The 27,044-nt window shown below is 36.0% G+C and overlaps 1 protein-coding gene across 1 annotated transcript in view; it reads left to right on the top strand.

The window, feature by feature from the left end:
• CSMD2 (CUB and Sushi multiple domains 2) overlaps positions 1–27,044 on the top strand; it is a 988,708-nt gene that overhangs the window by 885,158 nt on the left and 76,506 nt on the right. Inside the window, 7 exon segments of the mRNA XM_074305059.1 lie at positions 1,583–1,760; positions 3,064–3,209; positions 11,322–11,402; positions 16,883–16,996; positions 18,787–18,975; positions 20,596–20,742; positions 22,968–23,156. Of these exon segments, the coding sequence (XP_074161160.1) occupies positions 1,583–1,760; positions 3,064–3,209; positions 11,322–11,402; positions 16,883–16,996; positions 18,787–18,975; positions 20,596–20,742; positions 22,968–23,156 (1,044 nt within the window).

The raw sequence follows: 27,044 nt of genomic DNA, 5'->3' as shown, positions 1-27,044 counted from the left end.
GATTGAATCTGAGAAATGCAAAGGTCTTCAGAAGTCATCTTTTCCTGAGCTTTTGCTGAGCTTTCTCTTCAGCATTCCCAAGTAATTTTTATCTTTCTTTTAAAGAATTCTAGTAACAAAAAACAGCTTTCTCCCATTCCATTTTTGACAGCTATAACTAATTTTTTACTTGTATCAAGTTAAAATCTGCTTTTCTGGTAAACTCAGCCATTGGATCCTTTTAAACTATAAGAAGGTTACCCATTGAAGTCTGAATCTTCCACACAAATATGAAGGGAATGTGGCTGAAAATCATTTCCTCCAAGAAAGATCAAAGGATTTACCAAAATAACAGATTCAGTTGCCATGTCAGCCAATAAATGATCTTCAGCTATATTAATATAGAAATTTAATGTTTAAAACAAGGGAAATAGTGGTCCTGTTTGGCTATTTCCTCATTATATCACATCCAAAATATTGTCTTTAGTTTTGAATTTATTTTAGAATTAACATTTGCAAATTAGAACTATGAAATAAAAGGATGGGTTAGCCTGAGAGGCTGACAATTTAGAGAAGGTGTAATAGTTGTCTTCAAACTATAAAATATGCTTTTTATGCAAAACAGGGATTAGATTTAGCTTTCAAGAGTAGACCTAGGAGCAGTGGGTAGAACTTTAAAGAAACAGATTTCAGCTTAATTTAGGTGAAATTTTCCTTAAGTTTAGAGATTATCAGAAGTAAAAAGGGTTCCTTCAGCAAGTGGTGCCCTCAGAAGGCTTAAGGCTAAAGCTAGCTGAAGACTTTGTGTAGTTGTTTTGGGCTTTCCTTTTCAGACAGATGTGAGTTAGATGAAATGATCTATAAGATTTTTTCTCCTCTGCCATTCATATTCTCAGGGAAGCTCACAGTAAAGCTGAGGAGAGACTCCTAACTCAAAGTGATTCCTAGCAATATGTAGAGTGCCTCATGTTCTAGGAAAGATCCAGCAACAAGTAAGATCTCTGTGAGGTTGTTTGGTCAGCAAAGACTTTCCTCTGTAGGACTTGTACTGGTTCTTAAAGGACAGGTAAGATTTGATAGATGTAGATTAAAATAGTTCACATTTATTTAGTAGTCTGCAATTTACCAAACATTATCTTTACAACTCTGTAAGAAAGATAGGGCAGGTATTATTATCCTCATTTTTTACAGATGAGCAAACTGAGGCTCAGAGAGTTGGGATGACTTGCTCAAGTTCACACAGCTAGTAAGTGGTGGGGCTGGGAATCAAACCCCAGGCTTCTGATTCCAAGGCCAGCACTCTTGTGTTAGCATGCTTCCTGCCTCTCATTCCAGGTGGGAGGGGCAGCATGAATGAAGGAATGAGCATGGGCTGTACTGGGACAGTGAGGGATCTGGCCTGGATGGGGCCTATTAGAAGAATCCCTGTCCAGGATCTTTTTTCCCATCCCCTTTTCCTCACTATCAGATGAGCTCTTTAAGCAACAGCTAGTTGCATTGGGGGAAATGATAGTTGGACAGGCGCATGGAAGGCTTCCTGAGTCCTCCAGGTTGATGGAACTCTCTAAATGTAGTTCTTTCTGTTTGTTTCCTACTCTGACAGTCCCCTGCGGAGGGAACATCACCTTATACAATGGCACTGTCTACTCCCCTGGTTTCCCTAACCCATATCCCAACTCTCAGGATTGCACTTGGCTCTTCACTGTGTCCCCTGGCCATGGTATACACTTCAACTTCAGCCTGCTGCAAATGGAGCCGGACAATGACTTCATCACTATCTGGTAAGGAGTTTTAAATGTGGGGAGGAAAGTTCCTATTAGCAGTCCTATATCTATCTGCTTGGGGTGTTATCTATCTATGCAAAGCATTCCCTTCAAGCTCAGCTTTCCCTAATCCATATACAGGATGGCTAGGGTCTACAAGATCATTTTACTAATAATTTGAGAATATTTTTTTGGTCTGATTACTTAGCTAGTCCCCTCTCACCCATCTACACAAACCCACACAGACTCTTCAGTGTATGTATCCCAAGTCAAATTAATGATTGCTAGATGAGCTGTCTCTATTAGCAAAGAAAATACTGCAACTATAAGTTATTTCAAGGGTGCTGGTTGAATGGGTTTGGAAGAGTATGGAATTGTCTCCTGGACAGGGACCTAATAGAGTAGCTGTCCTCTCTTTCCCTCAAAAAACAAATTTAAAAACCCCCCAAAATCCTAACTGATTCAGGAATCCAGGTAGTCCCTGCTGTCCTCCCTAGAGCCCATGCACTGAAAATAGCAGTGAATGGGACCTGAGACATCCATTTGGGGGTTCATTGAGTTTCCTGTGGAAGGATTTACTTTTTGTTTATCTGACTTTCTAATCAACGAAGTGGGCTCTTAGGAGTAGAGAAGAATAGCAAAAACTAGACCTGGAAAGAATCCCAGAAATCATCAGGTTTAGTCCCTCTTTAGATAAGCAAGGAAATTGAAACACAGTCACATTGTGTCTTGCCATAGGCCACTCAAGTACTAAGCAACAAAAGTGGGATTTCTTCCTAATTCTGCCTTTACCCAGTATTCTTTTCATTCCACTAGGAAACTGAGTTTTCTCTCCCAGCAGGGAGACCTAAAGTGTGATGAGAGGGTAGGATATTTTTACCTTTCAGGATGTCAGGGAAATGGGAAGACATTAATGACATTCTCCTAATCCTTATGAATAACAAAAAATAATACTATAAAATAAAGTATCAAGGTGTAATCTGTGTGGGATAAGGTCAATCAGAAAAAGCTTCTTAGAGAAACTGTTTTGATCGTGATGCCAAAGGAAGTGACAGAGAGATATTAATGAAGAAGAGAGAGAATGCTCACATGAATGTAGATTAGACTGGAATTCTCCTAACCAGACATAGGAAATTAATTTTGTGCCACAAAGAAATTCATGAAACTGGATTTTCTAAATTCACCATGAGTCACTTTGGGGAATGATGTTGTTTAGTGAGAAAAGAATTTAAACTATCACCAGATCTCTCTTGGGAGGCACCGACGGGGCCAGCCATTATAAACTTGACATCACACTGACAGCCTTCTTTCTGGCTGACAGGGATGGGCCCCAGCAGACAGCTCCCCAGTTGGGAGTCTTCACACGCAGCTCGGCCAAGAAAATAGCCCAGAGCTCATCCAACCAGGTCCTGCTCAAATTCCACAGCGATGCAGCCGTGGGTGGGATCTTCGTCATTGCCTTCTCTGGTCAGTATCACCCCTGGGTGTGGACAGGGTGTCAGTGGTCAAGACCCATTGGTCATTGGATTTGGGGATAAAAAGTCCATAAGAGGATCTGTCAGGTCGTTTCATATACATAATTCAAGCTCTGATAGGTCTTTAAGGGATGAGTATATACCACCTCATATCTGTACCATAATATGTGCCAGCTCATTCCTACAGGTCAGTCACTGTCTGAAATATTGGCTGTCCTGGGTCCCATCCTAATCATGGCTGTTCACAAACCCACTACTTTCTTTGGTGTTTGAGTCTATCTACAGAAACTATGAGTATTTTTATCTATCTTATAGGATGATTTAGGGCTTTATTAGTCATTAGGGACCAGCAGGCAATAGACAGTGTGGGAAAATCCTGGGCAGGAAAATTAATTTTTTTTTTCCTTTTTGTTTTGTTTTGTTTTTTTGTTTTTTTAGTTTTTTTAGAATCAGACTTTGTCTCCCTCTAGTGGTTGCTTGAATTAGAACTGATGCCTCCTGACTTCAAGTGAAATATCTGACTCTTATTCACAGAAAAATATAGACTCTTTAATAAACACACATTCACATGGCATATAACCCACACACAGCCACCAATTTTCAAAGTTATCTTAATTATGTTACTCTTCAAAAAATAGTTTAAAAAATTTGAAAGTGTTGTTGGGTAGCTATACCTGTTTGCCCAAGTGTATTCTAGATAGCTCAGTAGGTAGAGCATCAGCCTAAGAAGTCAGTATCCTGAATTCAAATTCAGCCTCAGACATTGTCTTGATTCTGAGCAAGTAACTTAACTTCTGTCTGCATCAGTTTTCTCAAATATAAAATGAAAGTACTTACTTCACAGGGTTGTTATGAGGATCAAATGAAAATCTTTGTAAAGTGCTTAACAAAGTGCCTAGCACATAATAGTCACTTAATAAATGGTAATTGCCTTCCCTTCCCCACCCTCTGTATGTATGTATGTGAGTGTGCATGTATGGTGTGTGCATATGCATATAGATGTGGGTTTTTTAAGACTGTATATTTCTGTAAAAAAGAGTTTGTTAGATACTGCACTTGAAATCAGAAGGCATGAGTTCTAATCCCAGCTCTACCACTAGTTTGCTGTGTCACTTTGGATAAGATGCTCATTTTTCAAGTTGTCAGATAGGGAAATTAATCTCTCCCCAATCATTTTCATAGAAAATGAATTGAAAAAGTGGCTTTAGTATATACTAAAAGAAAGCCTCAGTATAACAAACAAAACAAATGCTCATATGGGAGCTGCTTTGAGATCTACAGTGAGGGGAATTCTACCAAAACAGTCCATTCTACTTTTGGAGAGTCCTAATTAATACGAAGTCCCTTTTTCTTTTCTTTTTTAAAAAAAATCTTACCTACCAGCTCCATCACTGGTTTGCTATGTCACTTTGGGTAAGATGCTCATTTTCTGAGTTATCAAATAGGGAAATAAATTTCTCCCCAACCATTCACACAGAATTTAAGTTGGAAAAAAGGCTCAGTGACCAATCCATATACTAAAAGGAAGCCTCAGTATAACAAACAAACAAAATAAATGCTCATATAGTTTCTGCTCTGAGACCTCCAATAAAGGAAATCCTATCAAGACAGTCTACTTTTGGAGACTCCTGATCATTTTTCTTTTCTTTTTAAAAAATCTGATAGATCCCTGCTTTCTTCTCTCTCAAAACACACACACACACACACACACACACACACACACACACACACACACACAGCCTAAATATACCTCTTGGCAATACAGTGATCCTGGCTCTGCCCTCTGTTCTATGTAACCTCTGTTCCATGTGACAAATAATTGAAGACAACCATCATCCCCTTTTCCTCTTTATAGATTAATTGAATATCCCTAGTTCTTCCAACCAATTCTCATATAACATAGATTCAGGGTACTTCCCCATCTTGGTTGTCTTCCTCTCTAGCTTATCAATGTCATTCCTAAACTGCTTTCCCATCAGGACTGTCCAAAATTACCTTCACTCTTTATTTTTGCTTCATACTGTCAATTTATATTTAGTTATGGTCTTATGAGAAATAGATGAAAAAAAGGGTCAGGAAAGGACATTTGAAACTACAAAGTACCACAAAGTTATAATGGATCATTATTAGTATTATATGAGTGTGAGTATGTACATGAATATAACTCATTTTTTAATACCCAGGTAGATATGCAATTTTATTAATTGGGATTTTACACCCAGTGTAAACTGATCATGCCTGATCATCACATACTATTATTGTCCATCTCCTCCCTTAAATTTTCCTCAAAGTGTCCATCCGTTGTTTTGAAGGGCTTTTTAGGATATCAATGGAGCACTCAAGCTATTAATTAGTTATTTTTCTCATTTGATACACGACAAGTCTATTTTTCTCTATAATTTATTATATCCTTTAATCCAGTTCTTAATAGTTTTTTATTTCTTATCTTAAAACCTGTTTATACATATGTTGTCTCTTTATTCTTTTATGAGTTTATGAAGATTAATACTGTCCCATAGGTCTCATTCATACAAGTAGAATATTGGTATTACAAATTGGCTTATTTTGGGAAGACAAGCAATCATTTTATTGTACTAATTTTTTTTCATTGTAGTAGTAACAATAGCAACTGTTTGATTTGGAAATGAACCTTGATTAAAAAAAAACAAAAAACAGCAGTTACACAACAAACATTGACCACCAGGCAGAGATCATAGCTGGAAGATTCAGTCAGTATTAAAAGATACCCACCTATGTTACCCAAATTGTTAGGATAATAGTAGTGTCAGAAAATGGATCAGAAGGCACCAAGCAGCCTGGATTAGATCTAACTACACCTACACATTTACTGACAATGATATCTTCATGAAGATAAAGGTAAAAATATTCTCTACAAGGCTGCCCACAATTTGTTCCCACTATCTTTGCATGGGAATGTTGGTACATAGAAGAAGGTAGAGAGTAGAAGTTTATAGTCCTCCAGCATTATTAAAAGCAGATTTTAACTTGATACAAGTAAAAATTAGTTATTAGATTAGTAATACAGATTAGTAAATTAGTAATTAGTAAATTAGTAAATAGTAAATCTGCATTATTACGGAACTGAGAAGGAGTGATGAGCAATAAAAGAATGAGATTATTCCTATAGACAGACTGGTGAACAAACTGAAAAAAAATAGTTTATAGCTGTAAAACATATAGTGAACCTGGGACTTTGAGTTTCTACTAGGATGTGTGTGTGTGACATTTTTATATATGCATGTTTGGATATGTGTAGTACACATGTTTATGCATGTGCATACACTTATATGGCCTTAAAAATCTTAGCCTATCCATATACCTTTCTCTTCACTTCTCAGTCCAAGAAATTTTCACTTGGGAGCAGGTCTACAGTGTAGGCAATCCTGAATTGAGGCCATATGCTATTATCTCTGCACAAAGTCCATGTGAGTGGAAAGAGTACTGAATAGATTTGTTTTGGCTACCTGTGATAGTATAATCCATTAAAAAAAAAAAAAACCAAAAAACCAACAAAACAAAACAAAACAAAAAAAACAAAAACAAAAACAAAAAAAACAAAAAACAAGGTAAGGTGAGCTGCTAATAATTCCTTATCTTAAGTAGGGGAAGAACTCTCTCCTAGCAATTTATGCCCCTTTCTCTTTGCAGGGGTGCAATTTTCACCTGCACCATCATTGACTTGAACATCTTAGAGTGCTGAGGCTCTCAAAATTGTTCCACTTCTTCCTATAATGCTATCTAGTCTCATCTAAATATATGATTTGAACCCCTGGCCAATTTACACTGTTAAAATCCAAATTGGGTTTAAAAAACTATTTATTTTAAATATTTTTCCCATTTTGAATTTGTTCTCCTTCCTTCCTTAATTTCACTGTTCTCATTTAAGTAATCAGAAATAGCACTAATTCAAGTAACTTTGACTTTTAATATAGTGTCACAAACATATTAAGAAATTGAATACTCTAAACATTGCCACATATTCTGCAGCTATAATTGGGAGAGGGTAAGAAGAAACATTTTTAGAAGAAAGTTTTGCCTTCATCCTACTTTCCATTTGGGTGTAGGTAAAGGCAAAGTGGAGAGAAGGACAGATACGTGGCTCTGGGCTTGCATTCCCAGAAAAGCACTTTTGTTATAATGGGGAGACAGAAGCAGGGAATCTCTTACCAGCAGACTTCCATTTCAGAAACTCCACTGGACACTGTCTGATTCTGGTCTGGCTTGGTTTTCATTGTTGTATCACTAGCTCTTAGGGCTTTTCTTGGACATCCTAGTCATGCCCATACAATGGGCAGCTCAGCCCATAGTAGAAAAATGTATCATAAGTAATCTAGTGGGGATGCTGTTCTGACTTCTGTCTTAATAATCCTTTATTGTGTTCTAGGTCTAAGTCTCTGATTCTCTTCTTGCCCCAGAGGCAGAATTTTATCACTTTTCTCAAAGTTAGTATGAATTTGGGAACAAGTCCAGACCAAGCACGTATATTTATTTAGTTTCCACCTCGGAAACTGTTCCTCTTTTGTGGGAAGGGTGCTACATTGAAAATATAGTTTTAGTTATTTTTTTTAAAATGTGTTTTCTTCCAGCATATTTCTTTGTCCTTCCCTGAAGATACTGAATCCAAATTTCCCTCTTATCCAATAGAGAGAGATAGAAATATTGAATGAACAAGATAAAACTCCTTCTGAGTTATTCAAATATATACATCTTGAGAATACAGACCTAAAGTTTATGAGGAAAGAGAGCCCTTCCCTTTAATTTTATTTTCTCAGGTTCTTCTTCATCATCAGGTCCATTATTTTGAGTGACTTCTTCCAATTGCCCATGAATTTAATCTCTTTATTACTCTCTTTTCAGTCCTCTACCTTAGTTTCTGCCCATTTGATTCAATAAGTCTTTACTAACCCACTATGTATCTACTCCAGGGATAGATTTCTGGGAGATGAGACAATATATTATCTTGAGTTCCTAGGCAGTTTGTTTCAGAAGTCAGTAGATACAATGAGAAACAAATATGGTTCCTTGCAACTAATAGGTACTTAATAAATGTTGAGTTGAAGTAAATTTAATGGTAAGTAAAAGAAATGTAAATGCCTTTTTTTTTTGGCATAGTGTATAATGGGACTAATATGTCATTGAGCCAGAGTATTTGAGGAAGGTTTCATCAAGGAGGTAGTATTTAAGATAAAATTTGAAGGCTTTTAAAAAGACATATGCTCTTGTCTTTCATGGATAACTTCCTAATTCTTATTTTTTTTCAATTTAATATATCCTTATTCATAATTGCCTTATCACTCATGGTCATACCATTCTATAGTGTTTTAATGAAACTTCAGAAAGCATTTGTGTTTCACAGAAAACATCAACTTTGGAAGCTATTTTAAAATTTGTGTACTCACAATTGAGAGGTAAGCTAAGACCTGGGAGAATGACTTAAGGAAAAGATAACTAAGATAGCAAAGTAAATATGACTTGATAGGAAGGCATTCCTCAATGATTTGTCCATGGTGATGGAGCACAAAACACATAGCTTCTGGTCCAGTAACAAAGGCCAATTATGAAGTAGACATATTAGACATTCACCTAAAGATCGATGCATGTCTGATGAGCCCCAAAGTTAATAGAAGAAAATCTGGAGAATTATACTTACAAGTCATGGGGTAGGACCATTGAATACAGAATTTTAATTCTTTTCTCCATATCTATCCATGACTTTGACCTACTCACTACAAATGTCAGTGAGAACCTGTGGCAAAGTTAGCTTTGGAATCCTTCACCACATTTGCAAGAACCAGGACAAGGAACAATGAGACAAGGAAATAGCAAAAGTAATGTCCCATTTCCTTGTCCCAGACACTTCTTATAATTTTCTAGTTATAAAAGAGGAAGACCTCATTTCATTGGCCTTGTTAGTTATATATTAATAGACTATCACAGCTTAGCCATATTAAGTTGTTTAAGCACAACAGAAATAAGGACTGCAATCTTCATTACTGGTTTCATCCCACAAAAATATTGATTTAGTTATATTAATTTTTATTAAATTTATTTTAAATTTAATTATTTACTTATAGAGAAACATAGACTCAAATTGTATTTCATTCAGAGCATGAAAGGGAGAAAACAAAAATTTGGAGTCAAATTGGATTGGATTCTTAAAGCAACTCTGGAAAATGATCTCAAAAGTGACTGTGAAAATAATTCAGTGCAGAATGTGTTTTGAATTCAATCCTATAAAACAAGAAAGACTGCATTTCCTCCTCAGGTTCTACAGGTATTTTTGAAGGTTTAAGAATGTCTTTCCACTAAATCTGTTGGGTCAAGCTCCTATTCCTATATATTCTAGCACTTTTAGCCACTAGTGACTGTCTCAATTCCATTTAGCCAATTAACATCAATAAGCTTTTCTTTAGATACTACAGAAACGTATTTTTGTTTATATTACTTTAATTTCTGAGGAGAATGAATTCATACTTTGCAATTTCTAATAGCTAGCATTTACATAGCACTTCAGGTTTGAGAAATGCTTCTGTGCATAATCTCATTAGTTCTTTACAACAACCCTGTGAAATAGGTGCTTATATTTTCCCTATTTTACAAATGAGGAAACTGAGGCTGAGAGATGCTAAGTGTCTTGGTCATATACCTAAGAAATGCTAAAGAAGGATTTAAATCATGATCATCCTGACTTTGGATCCAGCATTCTGGACTTCCTAGATTTTCTATATAGCATTGGTCTCACCAAGTTTTCTTCCAGATATGGCATAACCACTGGGTAAATCCATGTATCAGATATTACAGTGCTGGTCACAAAGACATCTCCTCCAACTTCAAACAATATTCCTTACTTAAAATCTAGAGAAGTTCTCAAGAAATTACTTAACTAAAACCATGTTTATACACCCTTAGTTCTAGATTCTCAACTAATTAGGAGATACTTCATCACCTCCATGACTCATACCAGGAAGTATGTTCATCAAGCCTCCACATGTTGGACTGAAACTAGCCAAATATCATGTATATTCTCTTTAACCCATCAGTAAAAACAGATCCTCATATATCCAAAGGCAACAAGCCTAAACCAGTTTGTTATCATGAACCCTTTGGCAACCTGGTGAAGCCTATGAACTCCTCAGAATCATGTATCAAGTGCAAAAATAAGCAATATTAGCTTACAAAGAAAGCCCATTATATTATAATATATTTTAATATTAATATAATTAATTATTAATATAAATAAGAATATTTTAAGTTCACAACCTATAACTTGGAAACCCTTATTCTCTGAATTAGACCCCTTCACTAGCCAATCTTCTCTTTGCATATAGATAGATATATATCGAATCCAAACCTCAAAGAGATGGAGGGACTTTCCCAGGTTCACATAGGGTAAAAACCCGGGTAAGATAGCTTCAGATTCAGTGTTCTTTCCATTGTGTCATCAAATAATTAAATTTGAAGAAGGTCCTTCTTCCACACTGTTGATGGGTTTTAAAGCTTGGAGCTGTGTCTTCAGAAGTAGAAAGAGTAGTCATGTGCTAATTATTATTTCCTGGGTTTAGTCCATACATAAAACAACTGACTAAGGGAGGCTCCTCAGCTGTAGCCATGGAAAAGAGTAAAATTAGCTACTCTACTAAGTACCTATTGAACTTATGTTCAATGTGCTTATTGAACCCATGATCTTAAGTACAGAATCACCATGTTCTGACCACATATATCCATCAGTATGATAAGGGTCACCTTGTCCTATTGATTCAGAGTTTAGCTCCTACACTTCAGAAAATTCTATTGAAAAAAAGGACTGCCTTAGCCAATCTGCTGAAGATTCAGAACCTGGAAGAGACAATTTCAACAAGAAATTCCATACATATGATGTTTTAGTTACAATGTTTACCACGTTTCTCCCAATTTCACACTCAGTTAAAATTATTTTTATGTTATAATACAGACAACTTATTGTTTAAAATTTAATTCTAAGGAAATAGTAAACTATTAGGCTGAAGGTGTCCTTTTAAAAGTGTCTCAAATTCTGCTAAAAGTAATTTCATATACTAACATGCTGTTTTCCCCCCTTTTTCAGCTTATCAGCTCTCCAAGTGTCCTCCTCCAACCATCCTCCCCAATGCTGAAGTCATCACTGAAAATGAAGAATTTAACATAGGTAGCATCTCCTGAACTGTGTTTTAGCCAGAATCAGAGAAGCTTTGCTCAGTCATATTAGCCTTGGGAGCATCTAGAAGGAAAGACATCCAGGGGAGGGGCTTTCTGGAAGAAACTCACTCAACTGCAAACTCCTACAGAGGAGAATTATTTTCTCTGAACAAAGCTTGGCCAGCCTGCTTATTTAGGAGATTTTTAAACTCTTCATGGGTATTCAAGAGGCATGTCTTTTGCATGGTCACATTGGGTATTCCTGCTGAGAATTCTTATGATTTGGGCATTTTTAGTTAGTTAATACGTTAATTTATTCAGTAAACATTAATAAAGTGCCTTCTATGTATAATGCACTTTGCAATAAGCATTAGATCAGTTCCTTAATAATAAGCACTCACAACCCTCAAAATACAGAATGAACTCAAGGGAGAGAATATCTATCTATGGATAATGTGATATAAATCAAAACACACTCTTTGCATAAAAGGAATTCAAAGTCTAGCTGATGAGAGATAACTTCAGTTGGGGAAGTAAAGGAAGGCAATCAAATAATGAACATTTTCAGCATAATTATTATGCCTGGCACTGTTATGTTTTAGAAAAAAGACTACAAGGCAAAAAAAAGAAATTCATTTGGTCATTAAATATTATTAAGCATCTATTACATGCCAGATATTATGCTAATTGCAGGAAATACAGAGAAAGGCAAGAAGATGTTCTTGAAGAGAAATTCAGAATCTAATGGAGCATACAACATGTAAATAACTATGTGTAAATGAACTATATACAAACTGAAATGAAAATAACAGAGGGAAAGTATTGGAACTTTTGGAAAATGGGAGAGTCTTCTTATAGAAAGTAATATTTTAGGTGAGACTTGAAGGAAAATAGAGAAGCTAAGAGGCAGAAATATAGAAAGAATATACTCCAGACATGAGACACAGCCAGAGAATAATCTATAAATGAAATGTTATTTGAGGAACACCAAAAAGGCTATTATATCTGGTTGAAAGAGTGCTGGTATAATGGCATAATATGTAAGAACACTGGAAAGATATATGTGTGACATAGAAGGAGGGGGACCAAATTATGAAGAGCTTTAATAAAGAAGTAGAAAATTTTGTATTTTATTCTGGAAGTTATAAGAGGGAGATGACATGGTCAGATCTGTGCTCTAGGAAAATCACTTTCATAGCTGAGTGGAGGATAGCTTGAAGTGAAAAGGGTGTGCAATAGAGTGGTGGCAGTGTCAGAAGGAAAAAGGGAACTTCAAGGAATGCTACAAAGATAGAAACGGCAACAGATTTAAATGTGTTAGGTGAAAATGAGAAGTCAAGGTTGATGCTCAGGTTGTGAGCCTGGGTGACTGGAAAGATGGTAGTACTCTGAACAAAATTAGAGAAATTAGAAAGAGGGGAGGATTTTCAGGAGAAAATAATGAGTTCAAATGTTGTTTAAGATATCTATGAGCATCCAGTCTGAGATATCCAATAGGCAATTGGAGATGAGAGGCTGGAGTTCTATAGAAAGTTTAGGACATGATTAGTAGATTTGAGAATCATCACATCATAGAGATGATAATTGTATCCATTACATCACCAAGTGAAATAGTATTCAAGGAAAAGAAAAAAAAAAGTCCCAATACATAACCCTGTAGAACACCTACAGATTAGTGGACAGGACATGGACAAAGATCCAGCAAAGGATCGATCAAATACTTAGGAGAATCAGGAAAGACTAAAAATCTGAAGAGAAGAGAGTAACTGAGAGAAGCAGATTACTGATGATGTCAAAAGCTACAGAGGTCAAAAAAGGATGAAGATTCAAACAAAAAAAAAACCTATTAGGATTATAAATTAGGAAATAATTTGGAGAGAGCAATTTCAGTTGAATAATGAAGTCAAAAGCCAGACTGTAGAGATCCAAGAAATATGTGAGAGGAAAAGATGGAGGAGAATATATTATGGATGGCTTTCTCAAGAAGATTAGTCATAAAAATGAAGATAAATATGGTACAATAGCTAATTGTATGAATAGATTAAGGGAGGTGTTTTTTGGTTTTGGTTTTGGATTTTTTTTTAGTATTGCGGAGACTTAAGAATGTTTATGGGTGTAGAGAAGCTATCAGGAAGAGATTGAAGATAAGAGAGAATGTCTGGATCTACTGGAGAAAACAAGCATGAGATCACTTGTATATAAGAGGGAATTTGCCTTGGCAAGGAGAAGGGATTCTTCAGCTTATGAGGAAAAGAGTGAAGGAAAAGAGTGGAAGAAGGTATTTGGATGATATAAGATGAGAAGGGGAGAAAAATTGGTGAATGTCCTTAATTTTTTTCAATAAATTATGAGGGTCTCAACTGAGAGAGAGAATTGAGGCAAGAAGAGTCATGGAAAATTTGAGTGAGGATAAAAAGGTTGGAAAGAGGGGAATGGGATAATAATAATAGCTAAATGTTTTATAGCACTTTCTATTATACTAATTATACTATAACTTTACCAATATTATCTCATTTAATTCTCGCAACAATCCTGGAAGGTAGGTGTTATTGTGATCTCTATTTTACAGATGAGAAAACTGAGGATAAGTGACTTGTTGATGTTGAAGTCTCCTAGTATGAGTACAGGAGTTGAGAAAGAAAAATTGAGCTACTTACTAAGCATATTGAGGGAAAGGGGATGTTCTTAGAGTTTGTAACAGATTTTGAGATTTTGAATAGGTGGTAGATGTGACTTGAATGAACTTCAAAGGAAGAGAAGTTACTAAATGAAAATAGAAGAGGAAAAACATGAAGGAATATTACCACTCTCCATCTTCGAGCAGTTAGTAGGGAGAATGAGAGAAATGTTTTCTATATTTTTTTCTTAAGGCAAATAGAAGTTAAGTGACTAGCCAGTGCTAGAAAGGGAAGTCAGGGAGGTTGTTTCATCAGGAGAGAGCCAGGTCACAGTGAGAGCCAGAAGATGGAAGAAATGGGAAAAGAAAAGATTTAAGATGAAAGCAAGTTTGTTGCCTATGGAACAGTATGGAACAGGCATTCCAGAGAACACAGTAGAAGGTGGGTAGCTTTAGAGTGGAACATGGGCATGGGGGCATGGATCGAGGGAAATGGGAATAAGCAATGGGAGTTTTTAGTCTAGTCAGAGGAGACAACATAAGCATATATGCGTGTTTCAAAAACAATAATAGTAGCTAAGGAAATTAGGAAAATGTTCATGTAGTAGGTAGTCCTAGAACTAAGCCACCAAGAAAGCTGGAGATTAAAAGAGGCAGACCTGAGGCAATAGTACATTCCAAGCATGGGAAAAATCCAGAGACAGGGAAACAAGATTTTATATTTGAGGAATAGCATAAAGACCAATTTGACTAAACTATAGTTTGTATGAAAAGTAATAATGTGTAATAAAACTGGAAGGATAGGTGGGACCAGGTTACCAAGCAGATATATTTATACATTTATACAGGAGAGAATTAGAAGGCATTGAAGTTTTTTGAGTAAGAAAATGACATTATTAGACTTGCATTTTAGAAAAATCACTTGTTATTAAGGGTTGATTGGAGTGAGGAGAGACGAGACAGAGCAACCAATTAGGAAGTCATTTTAATATTTCAGGCATGACAGAGTGAAGCAAAGTTTCATTGTGAAAAGTTATACTGGACTAATTTCATTTTCTTTCTACCTATATATTTTAGGGGTGGACAAACTTCAATAGAGGCCAAACCCAACCCATCATCTGTTTATGAATGGGCCTAAGAACGGTTTTTACATTTTTAATAAAACAAAGCTTTATTTAAATAAAAGAAAACTTGAGTAGCAACGTAAAAACTATCCTTAGCTCACAGAATGTACAAAAATAAGATTTATTACAGATTTGCCAATCCCTACTATGTATGCAATTGTCAATTTTCTTGTGCTATCCTTTAGAACATGATGTGAAGGTAAATTTGGGGCTGGCTGAATAGTTGAACAAAGAGTAGCTATGGATGGATCAATGTTAGTTTGGAGGAAAATCTCTAGTGGAGTCTTACACAGATCTGACTTTTGTCTTATGCTGTTGAACTCTTTTATCGATGACTTGCATGAAGGAATACATAAAGTATTTTAAAATTTTAGATTGATCAAGAAGCATTTCTTAAGTGTTCATAGGAGGTAAAGATTCAAAGATGAACAAAAAAGGCCTTTCTATTAAGTTACTTACTGCCTTGCCAATAATAATTTTTATACAGATGTAGAAAAAATAGATAAAAGTGATTTTTTGGAGGGGAGAGGTTGTATAGGCATTAGAAGCTAAGGGAATCAGAAAAGATTTTATGTCAAAAAGAGGTACTTCAACTAAGCCTTGAAGGAAACTAGGAATTCTAAAACAGGGTGTGAGGATCACTTCCCATCACATTTGCTTCCCACACAAGTGAAACAGCCAGTGCCATGGCATAGACACCACAAATGGAGTGTCATGTATGTGGAACAGTAAAGTCCGTTTTATTGAAGTATAGTGTTCATACAAGGGAATAATGTGTAATGGATCTGGAAAAGCAGGTTAGAGACAGATGCCAAGCAATGGAATTGATATTTGATCCAGGTGACACAAATTTAGAAGAGATAACTAATATATTGTATGACACCATCTGTATAATAATACCCTGACAGGAAAGAATGATGAGCCAAAACTAATGAGATGAAATTTGATAGGGATAAATGTCAAGTCCTATTCTTGAAAACAGAATATCAACTGTATAAGTTTGGGAAGATGTAGCAAGACAATATTTACTCTGAAAAGCATTTCAGAGTTTCATTGAATTATAAGGTCAATGTGCGTCAGCAGAGCGACATGCAGTCATAAAGTTCATGCCATCTCTGATGGTATTAATAGAAAATAGAGTTTAGAACAAGGGAGGGGAGTCTTCCTCTGCTTCACTCTTGTCAGACCCTGTCTGGGATATTATGTTCAATTCTAGATGTCACCTTTTAGAAAAGACATCAATAAGTTGGAGTATGTTTAGAGAACAACCAGGAAATGGAAGGTATTAGAGAATAGATTATTTCAATATATTAATTGAAAAAAATGGGATTTGTAGCCTGGAAAAAAGATTTGGGGAGGGAGAGAGGATACTATATATCTCCAAGTATTTGAAGTTCTAGTATATAAAAGAGAAATAATGCATGTTCTGTTGGCTCCAGAAGGCAAATCCAGAGGATATGGAACAAAGGTACACAGAAGCAGATTTTAATTCGTTAAAAGGAAAAAAAAACTCCTGAGAATCCCAGCTGTCCCAAAGTGAAATGGGCTGCCTTAAGATGTTTATGGGTTCCCTTTCTTTTTGGGGTCCTACTTGGGAGGGGTATGGTAATAGCTTCCTATTCAGGTATGAGTTGGTCTAGCTAGTTGAGTTCAGGTCGCTTTTAGCTGTAAGATTCTGTGCTACATTAACCTGTAATGAGGAAATTCACTGGCTTTGTCTCTAGAGAAGGCTTGTTCTCTCTTTCTCAGGGGACATTGTGAGATACAGGTGCCTTCCTGGTTTTTCCCTGGTGGGAAGTGAAATCCTGACATGCAAACTTGGGACTCATCTTCAGTTTGAAGGACCACCTCCAACCTGTGAAGGTAGCTACCAAGAATTATTCTATTCCCCAGATTCCTATCTGGGAAATCCCCATACATGAATTCAGAATATTGACAAGAGGAGGAACTACAATGGTCTTGAGTGTTTAATCTGAATAGGGAATTTTTGTTTGATACTTCTCAGTGAAGACTTTAGAACCCAAATCTCTGTCTATTTGGTAGAGTTTTTAAGACATTAGCCATGCTGTACTTGTTTGAGAGTTAGATTCATTTCTCAAAGTAACCCTGATTGCTAGTACCAGTGAACTAAAAGTCTATAGAGACAACTTATTATCCTGCCTTTTCTTTAGCTTCCATGGGATCAAGAGGGGGATGGAAAATCGTGATTGATGAATTGCTTAGCTTAAATTCCCACTCAATGTGAGTGAGTAGCCAAGTATGGTTATGACCTTCTTCTAAATGTAAAGGAGCTTTAGCCTTCCTCTCCTGAGAATCAGATTGTGCTACTAGTTGACTATTAGTTCCAAATTTCTAAATGCTGACTAATTTTGGCATAACTGTAAATGAAATTCTCTTCTCCTGAGGACTGAGTCTGATAGGAAGAAACTGATTGTTACCTCTCAACACAAGTACTCTTTTTATGTGTTGAAAGTGTCAATGTGGTTTATTGCAGTAACTTCTCATAACATAAGTTAACTAATCTTCCATATTTGCTTCTTGTTTCTCCTCAAAGCAAAACATTTTACAACCTCTTAGAAATAGTGCCCTTTGTGTATCAAAGTATAAATTCAAGTCTATGGCCTCGATATTCAAGGCACTCTGAGTAAGGGCTCAAAGAGAAGCAGGCTTCTTATGTTGCATGGATGCTGTACATGGAGAAAGTAAGAGAAGGCCAGTGGCTAGGATCAACTGAAATGTAGACAGCTTTTAAATATTTGCTTCTGCCATTAGTGAATTACAGGGGAATTGATTTTTAATCCTAGGCTGGTTTCTCTATGCTAACCTGTATTTTACAGCAGCCTCCTCATTTCAATATATCATTAAGAAAGGAAATCTGCTAACAATTATGATGCAGTGCTTTCCAAAAGCACAGAGAAGGTATTTCTAAATTAGCAACTATTGTAAATAATCTGCGGCCTTACTTCTCTCCATTAGCAGCGATAGTCAAGACCTGTTGATGAAACTTTGTGATACAAGAACCTTTCGATAACCTTGAGGCAGGCAATAATACTTACTGTGGGTACTTATTTCATATTTCATTCCTGTGACAGGGCTGCCCAAGGGGAAATGCATTCCTTCTTGTTTGAGGATTTTAAGCAAAGACTAGATGATCACTTGTCAGATATAATGAAAAGGGGATCTTTTTCATGTGTGTCTTGGACAAGATAGCCTCCCTCTTGAGAACTTTTCCAATTCTAAAATCCTGTTCATATTTGATTTCTATTGGATGCAGAACTTCTTCCACTTCTGTAGGTCACATATATCGCTGCTCAGGCAGTAAGACACAATATATCCTTGGTCAGATGGATACATAGTCTTAAGTGTGTAATCTACTCTGTAGCCATAGAAAAAGCCCATATTAAAATTAATATTTAGAGAAGCTCATCAATAACAAGGATTACTGTATGGTATGATATGTAATAAGTTTGGGGAAATTAATTGTACATATGAGTATTGTGAGACTATAAGCCCTTTGGGACCCATGACTTCTCTCCAACTCCTACCATTCTCTTAAATGCTATACAATTAAGAGAATATATCCAAAGGACTATACAAAGGATTCATAGTTATTCATGTCTTGCTATTAATAGTTTTGTTTTTCTTTCACCAAGTGCGCTGCCCAATGGATGAACTCTTGACAGATTCTACTGGGGTGATCCTTAGTCAGAGCTACCCAGGAAGCTACCCTCAGTTCCAGACCTGTTCCTGGGTGGTGAGAGTAGAGCCTGGCTACAATGTCTCCCTCACAGTGGAGTACTTCCTTAGTGAAAAACAGTACGATGAGTTTGAAATCTTTGATGGTAAGTTACTATAAGGATTAGAGACAGATGGAGGGGATACTATGCATTCAGAGCTTGGAGGGAAGGGCCAAGTCTTAGGCAGTATTTTGTTCTAGCTCCATGGGGCAGCAGGGAATGTCATCTCATCCTTTCAAGATGTTTCCATATGTTTGACAATTGAAAAATGGTCAGAACCTTTCCAGGGACAGTTGGGAGAGAGGAGGTCTCTATCTCTCTGACTGCCCTGTGAAAGCAAGCTTTTCCCTGAGGTGTTTGTCCCACTAAAGCCATGTATCTTATTCAAGTGAATCAGTACCTCATTTAACATGTCCTAAAAGATATTTTGTAATGAGAAGAATTTTCCAATTATGTTCCTCTTTATAATTCTTCAGTGGATCTTTGATCTCACAAATACAGGAACTTCTTACTTGAGGCAGATCATAATCTATTTATAAACCTTGCTATCTTGAGCTATGCTTGTCCATTTTTCTAACATTCATTTTCCAGAGAACTTCTATTCAATGTTCTAGAGCCCTTATTTTTTTTTAAAGGCTGGGGTTAAGTGACTTGCCCAGGGTCACACAGCTAGGAAGTGTTAAGTGTCTGAGACCAGATTTGAACTCAGGTCCTCCTGACTTCAGGGCTGGTGCTCTATGCACTGCACCACCTAGCTGCCCCACTAGAGCCCTTATTTTTAATTTTTTGTATGGACCCAATACATTGGAAGATTTGGGCTTTCCTTCTATTCGAGATCTCAATGTATCACTGACTGGCATTCTTTTCAATCATATATTACCTTGGTGATGTCCCTTTTGCAATTTAATGCTTATGTATCATGTTATAGAATGTGGTGACATTTATGTGAATTCATCATGTATCTTTTTATTGCCCTTTTATAATGTCAGTGACAGATTGACCTTTGCACTAAGAACCAGCTTGCTAAGTATGGAGAGGTTCATCACGTAGGATGGCCACTAGTTGACAATTTCTTTGACTATGGCATTGTATAAAACAATTCATTATTTCTATTAATAATTATAATACTTCCTATTTCTACAGTATAAAAAGTGCCTTCCAGTTTTCTCTCATTGTTAGGAGGCTGAAAAGTTGAGGAAGAGATACATGAATGGCACAAAGATGACTAGCAATACTGAACAATGTTATAACCAAGAAGTTAAATGATGATGATTATAATGATCAACATTTATATAATAAGTTTTGTTAAGTTTTTTATTTCTCTAAACTCTTCTCATTGTTGGTTTTTGGTGATGCTTACAGTTGGCTTGAAAGGAAAGAAAGATGTTTTTTTTTTTTGAAGATGAAATCCAGAATCTAACAGAATAGAGAACAAAGGCATCAACAAGTTGATGTAAATAAAAACCAAGGACCCTTAACTGGGTTCTTCAAACTCCTTCAAAGGTGTCTCTTCATTATAGGTTTAGGTTAAGATTCTGATCTTCCTTTATTAAAGAAGAACCTTAAAGGGAATAGGACACTCAGAAGGGCTACAGTGGCTAGTAAAGCTCATTGACTGGGCTAAGAAGTTGTCAGCTTCTTTTTAATAGTTCACCCTCTTAGTCAAGATGTCTCCATTATGCCTCTTTCAGCCTTACTATGCACATGTCTCCTTGTTACTCTCAGGTCCCTCAGGTCAGAGTCCATTGTTGATAGCCTTGAGTGGGAATTACTCAGCACCCCTAACTGTCACCAGCTCAGGAAACAATGTGTACCTGCGTTGGTCTTCTGACCATGCTTACAATCGGAAGGGCTTTAAGATTCGCTATGCTGGTAAGTATAGGAGTAAAAGTCCAGGTCAATAAATTAACCCTTTGGTTTTCCCTTTGAACTCTCCTTCCACTAGAATGTCTAGAATGATGAAAGAGTCCCTCTGAGATAAATGAATCATCCTCACCCTCACCTTTTTTCCTTGTGAAATGTGATGTCAGCATGGTACCTCCTCCTCTTACCCCTTATCCCATATTCTCAGATATCTCATTTCCTGTCATTATTTTTTTTTTTTTTGCTATCTCATATCCATTGAACTTTCCTTAGAAAACTACATTGATATTTTTAAAAAAATTATCTGGTAATATCTAACAATATTTTTTCCACAAAGTATTTGATTTTTAATAGAGTCCCTAAAAACAAAAAACACAAATGAGATCACTGTTAGTTTTATTTCAGGCCTAAAAACTAGATATGGGAGAAATACTTTAGAACTGGAGGGTGAGGGAAGGGGACCTCTCCAGCTCTCCTTAATGTTAATTTCTTTAAAGCCAGCCTGCCTTTCCAGAGCCCTTGAATATAAGTGTAAGATAAGAGTAGCCTGGGTAAGGACTAGGTGAGTCTGTGAGGAGATGGCTTTCAAGCATTCCTGAGAGGGGAAAAATCACCAATATATGTAACTTACATTACATTACAAACATTACTTCACAGGTATTATCATTATTAGCTCCAGTTGTTTATTATTATTATTATTATTAGTTATTATTAGCACCAATTTGTTGGTGTAGAAACACAGAAATGTTAAGCATTTGTCTATACAGTGACTAACTTTTAAGAAGTTGAATTCAAGCCCAAGTTCTCCTAACTCCATGTCTATTAGGCTTTCTGCTACATTTTGTTGATTCAATTTTTCTGTCCTCCTCCCAAAAAAGAAAACCAAACTGGGCACTTTATCTTTCTCCAAACTTGAGAAATCTTTCATCAAAAAGAGAGAGCTTGACAGCTTTGTACCAGTGAATTCTTGATCCAAGGGCAAAAAAAAGCATAGGCTTTTATTGATTTTTCCAAAGAATAACTTTAAATTATTTTAATTTTGAACTCTTAGCACCTAACTCAAGCAGACAGCTTCTGTGTATTAGTGACCTCATTTAGCAGGAATTGAGCTAATTAGTATTTAACTAATAAAAGTTACACAAATAATTGAGGGGCATATTCATATATGTGTTAATATTAATAGTTGTGTTTTTAACTATGTATCTTGACTGTATTTTGGTATAGTGTTGAAAGGATTCTTGGTAGGTACTAATTGGAGTAATCCAACATCAAACATTCCAGTTCCTAAATTTTGCAATCCTTATTCATAAGTGAGATAGGAAATAGAGCTACCATCAGGCATGGTAAGAACATTGGGGAGAACAGAGGGTGTTATCACTAAGAATCATTCAATCTTAGAGGTGAAAGAGACTTCAGGGATAATTAAATATAATCCCTACCTGAATTATGAATTCTCTGTAAAATTAAGTTACCCAGTCTTTGCTCCCAAGCCTTCTGCAATTTGGGGAACTAAATAGCTACAAAGACAGCCCATTCCAATTTTGAACAACTCTGATTTTTTTCCCCTTCATTAGGCATACTTTTACCTTTCTGTAGCTTCCCTCTGGCAACAAGCAGTACAAGTATCATTCCTCTTCCACATGACAGCCCATCAACTAAGATCTTTACATCTCTCCTAATCGATTCAGATTCAGGCTCTGTCAAGGTGACCTAGGCAAGGACAAGAGAGGAAGGAAAGAGGAAATGAAAGACAGTATGTGATTTTTTGCCTTTTGGTCATCTTCCCCTAGCTAGGACCCATAAGTTCATCATGAGTTTATCTGAGGAAAATCTTGAAGGAAAGGAACAAAAGCTATTGGCTCAAGTGTGACTATTAGTATACTATGGGTTTCACACATTCTAGTTCTCCTTGCCTCCTTCCTTAGGCTCATTACAAATAAGAATCCAGAGTTCACCAAAAAATCAACTTTGCAACTAATCTATTTAAATTGCTGTTTGCCCTGGGCTATTTGGGAACTGAATTAATTTGTGTTACTGAGTGTAACTGTGGCTATGTCAGCATAACTAGCTTCACTGTTTGGATTAAATTAACCCATTAGTTCATTTAAGGTAACTGACCGATTCTTCCATTGGACCTGATGATGAGAAGCAGCCCTTCTGCTGGGATGCCAAGAGACTGAAGCTTTATCTGTGTCTCAGATAGTTCTACTTTCTCTTTTTGTCTCTTCCTTCAGCTCCCTATTGCAGCATTCCAAGCCCTCCACTCCATGGCTCTATTATTGGCCAGCCTAGCACCCATCCTGGGGGGTCAATCCACTTTAGTTGCAATGCTGGCTACCGCCTGGTTGGACACAGCAAGGCAATATGCTCCTGGCATCCCCAGGGCTATTACATGTGGAATGAGGCCATTCCTCTCTGCCAAGGTAAGAACAAGGGACTTGGGATGACAGAATATTCTATTGCATGCTTGTTTTTTGTAACTCTTTTCAATATTTGTTGAGTACCAGAATATCTTTAACCTTGTGCTATGGGAGATTTTGAAAATAAGACATATTTGGTACCTCGAAGTAATTTACAATCTAGTTGAGAAGAAAACATTAATAACATATGATAGAGAAAACATATCATTCCTATACTATATAGAGCTCCAAAAAATAATACTCTTTGTAATGTTCTCTTTGTTTGGTTTTCTTGGAGCCTTTAGGAGCAGCCTTTGTTTCAGTTCAGTAATCATCATAAGAACAGCCAGATGTTAAAGTCCAAATCCTTTATTGTCTCTTTCAAAGTCTTGTTTCCTTTTCTGGGGCCCAGTTAGCTTTCTTAAAGGCCTTCTGGGGTCTTGGTTTCAGTGGAGAAACTAAGCAGGAGAGCTTGCCACCAGGAGCCTGACTGAAGATGAAATTGAATCTTTCTCTCCTTCACTCCAAGAGCTTAAGCTCCTGTCTCCAGTTCTCTTGTCTTCTTTGCCCCTCAATCAACCTAGCTGAGGCTCCTAGCTTATATGCTCTACACTGAGTATAAACCAATCATTCTATCACTAGGAAACTATTATTTGTTGTAAGATTAAATCAATCATACTGAATTTATTAAGCACATGCTAAACTAGATAATCATTGTTTCATCAATTCCACTTAGTTAGTACCTTGTTTCAAGTTTAGAGTTCTGGCCCATAAAAACCCTTACATTCACCTGAGACCCTTTATACATTAATTAAAAATTAGTTCATTTATTACATGTTGATTAGAAATGTTATCACAATCCTTGTCAGATTTATTTGTTTCCCTTACTATACTCTACTCTCCCCTAATCCAGTCTGCCAAAAGTACTATGTTCTATTAACACCAGCTTTTGCTATGATGCTATACAATACTGTGAAAAAGTGTCAGCACAGACTCTTTTGAACCATATTTTTTTCTACCCCTATAATCTTTCATGTTCTTGTCTTTTCAAAACCTTGGAGTCTTTCATTTTGTAAAATGATATTTTCATTATTTTTCCAATTACAGATATCTATTACAGATAGTTTTCAGAATTCTTTTTTAAAATAAGATTTTGAATTCCAAAATTTTCTCCCTCCCTCCTTTCATCCCCTTCCTTCTCAAGACTAAGCAATCTGATATAGGTTATATATGTACAATCATGTTAAACATATTTCTATATTAGTATGCTATGAAAGAAGAAGCAGAACAAAAGGAGAAAATCATGAAAAAAGTGAAAATAGTATGCTTCCATCTGCATTCAGAGTCTTCCATTTTAAAAATCTGGTTTCTAGAACTTTCTGCTATACTGGTTTCTTCATATTAAATGGATTAGAAATTTCCTAGAATTTGGCAAAAATCTGCCTGGTTGTGATTCCATGCCAGAATGGGTAATATGTGGTTCCTTTAAGTGATGACAGAGAGAGATCACTTTATCTGTTATCTACTCATTTGATATATAGATGTTGTATCAAGGACATCCTTTTTGGCTCACAATATCAGTTGGTCAATACTTGTTTTATTTAATAAGTGTCTACTATGTATCAAACATCATTCTTATTATTGATGATACAAGCTTAAATAAGGAAATAATCCCTAGACAATAAGTACATATAAGATATCTGCAACATAAATATCAAGTTAAGCCTATATATCAACTTAAAACTATACTATGACTTTTGGATACATATGCATAGCATATATGTATATATGTATACATAGTATACATACACAAAGTATTTAAATGTTATATAGATAGGAAGAAAGGACTTTAGGAATTTTGGAACCAGAAAGGCAGAAAAATGGAAGAAACTGTAAAATACCTCATTGAAAAAACAGGAAACCTAGAAAATAGATCCCAAAGAGACAATTTAAAAATTATTGGCCTGTCTGAAGGCCATGACACAAAAAAGAGCCTGTATAGCATCCTACAAGAGGTCATTGAGTAAAACTACCCCAAAATAGTAGAAATAGAAGGGGAAATAATACTCTTGAAAGAATCCATTAATCATGTCTGGAAAGAGATTCCACAAGAAAATCACCAAGGAATGTTGTTGCAAAACTCCAAAACTACAATCTCAAGGAAAAAGTACTGCAAACTGCCAGATCACCAAAAAAAAATTTAAAAATCAAATATCAAGGAACAACAGTCAGGATTACCCAGGATCTGGCAGCTATGGCAATAAAAGATTGGAGGGCCTGGAATGCCATATTCCAAAAGACAAAGGAATTGAGATTACAACCAAAAATTAACTACTCAGCATCATTGTTCATGGGTGGCAATGGAGTTCAGTGAAGTAAGAGATTTGCAGTCATTTCCATTGAAAAAAACTTAGATAATCTACAAACACAGGACTCAGGAGAACCACAGAAAGATACACAGATGGAAAATGTGTCTTATATAATGGTTGAACTTGTTACATCCTTAGATAGGAAAACAATGTATATAAGTCTTGAGAACTGTATCTGTCACAGGAGAAGACAGAGGAGGGCCTCACATGAAGAGAAGGTGTGGTTGTGAATGGACTCTGATGTGATGATACCAAAGAAAAAGATGTTAAGGGGTGGAAAAAAGAAAAGAGAAGGTATAAGAACAAAATTAGTTCACATGAACAGGTGCAAAACACCTATTACAATCCAAGGAAAGAAAGAAGGAGGAAGAGCACTAAATGAAGCTTGATTTCCTCAGTTTTGGCTTTAAGGGAGAATAACTTAGTCAGTTGGGTATAGAAATTTATCTAATGCTAAAAAGAAGAGAAAAAAAGGAAAGAAAAGCAAGGGACAGGATACAAGAGAGAACAGAAATACTAGGGGAAAAAACTAGGAGAAGGGGAGAAGGGTTGATAGAAGATAAGAACATGGATTTTAACTCCATGTTTAAAAAAATTACTAAAAGAAAGGAAAGGGATAATAGGAGATAAGGTAGTGAGTAAAGTGGATAAAAAACATATGCCTAAGAATAGGGTAGAAAGAAAACTAAAGTGTAAACAGGGGAAAAAATAGGATGGAGGGAAATACAGAGCTGGTAATTATAACTGTGAATGTGAAAGGGATAAACTCTCCTATAAAATGGAGATAAATAGCAGAGTGTATTAAAAAAGCAGATTCCTACAATATGTTGTTTACAAGAAACACATTTGATACAGATAGCTACATACAGAGAAAAGGTAAGAGGCTAGAACAGAATTTATTATGCTCAGTTGAAGTAAAAAATGCAGAGGTAGCAATTCTGAATTCAGATAAAGCAAAAGTAAAATTAAATCTTATTAAAAGCGATAAGGAAGGAAAGTACATCTTGATAAAGGGTACCATAAATAATGAAGTAGTAATGATATTAAATGTATATGCACTAAGTGGTAGAAAAGGCAAATGCCTAGAGAAGGTTTTAAGCCAGTTACAGGAAGAAATAGATAGAAAAACTATTCTTGTGGAGGACCTCAACTTTCTCCTCTCAAAATCAGACAAATCTAATCATAAAATAAACAAGAAAGAAACTAGGGAGTTTGATAGAATTTTAGAAAACCTAGATATGATAACCCTCTGGAGAAAATTGAATAGGGACAGAAAGGAATATACTTTTTTTTCTGAGCAGTACATGGCAGCTACACAAAAATTGACCATATATGAAAACATAAAAACGTCACAATCAAATGCTTAAAGGCAGAAATAGTAAATGCTTCCTTTTTGGACCACAATACAATAAAAATTATGTTCAATAAAGGACCAATGAAAGATAGACTAAAAAATCAATCAGAAATTAAATAATCTAATTCTAAATAATGAATGGGTCAAACAACGAATCACAAAAACAAGAGAATGACAACAATGAGACAA

This window comes from Sminthopsis crassicaudata, chromosome 3 (genome assembly GCF_048593235.1).
Source record: "Sminthopsis crassicaudata isolate SCR6 chromosome 3, ASM4859323v1, whole genome shotgun sequence".
NCBI lineage: Eukaryota > Metazoa > Chordata > Mammalia > Dasyuromorphia > Dasyuridae > Sminthopsis > Sminthopsis crassicaudata.
This window is presented reverse-complemented; position numbering and strand designations above follow the sequence as displayed.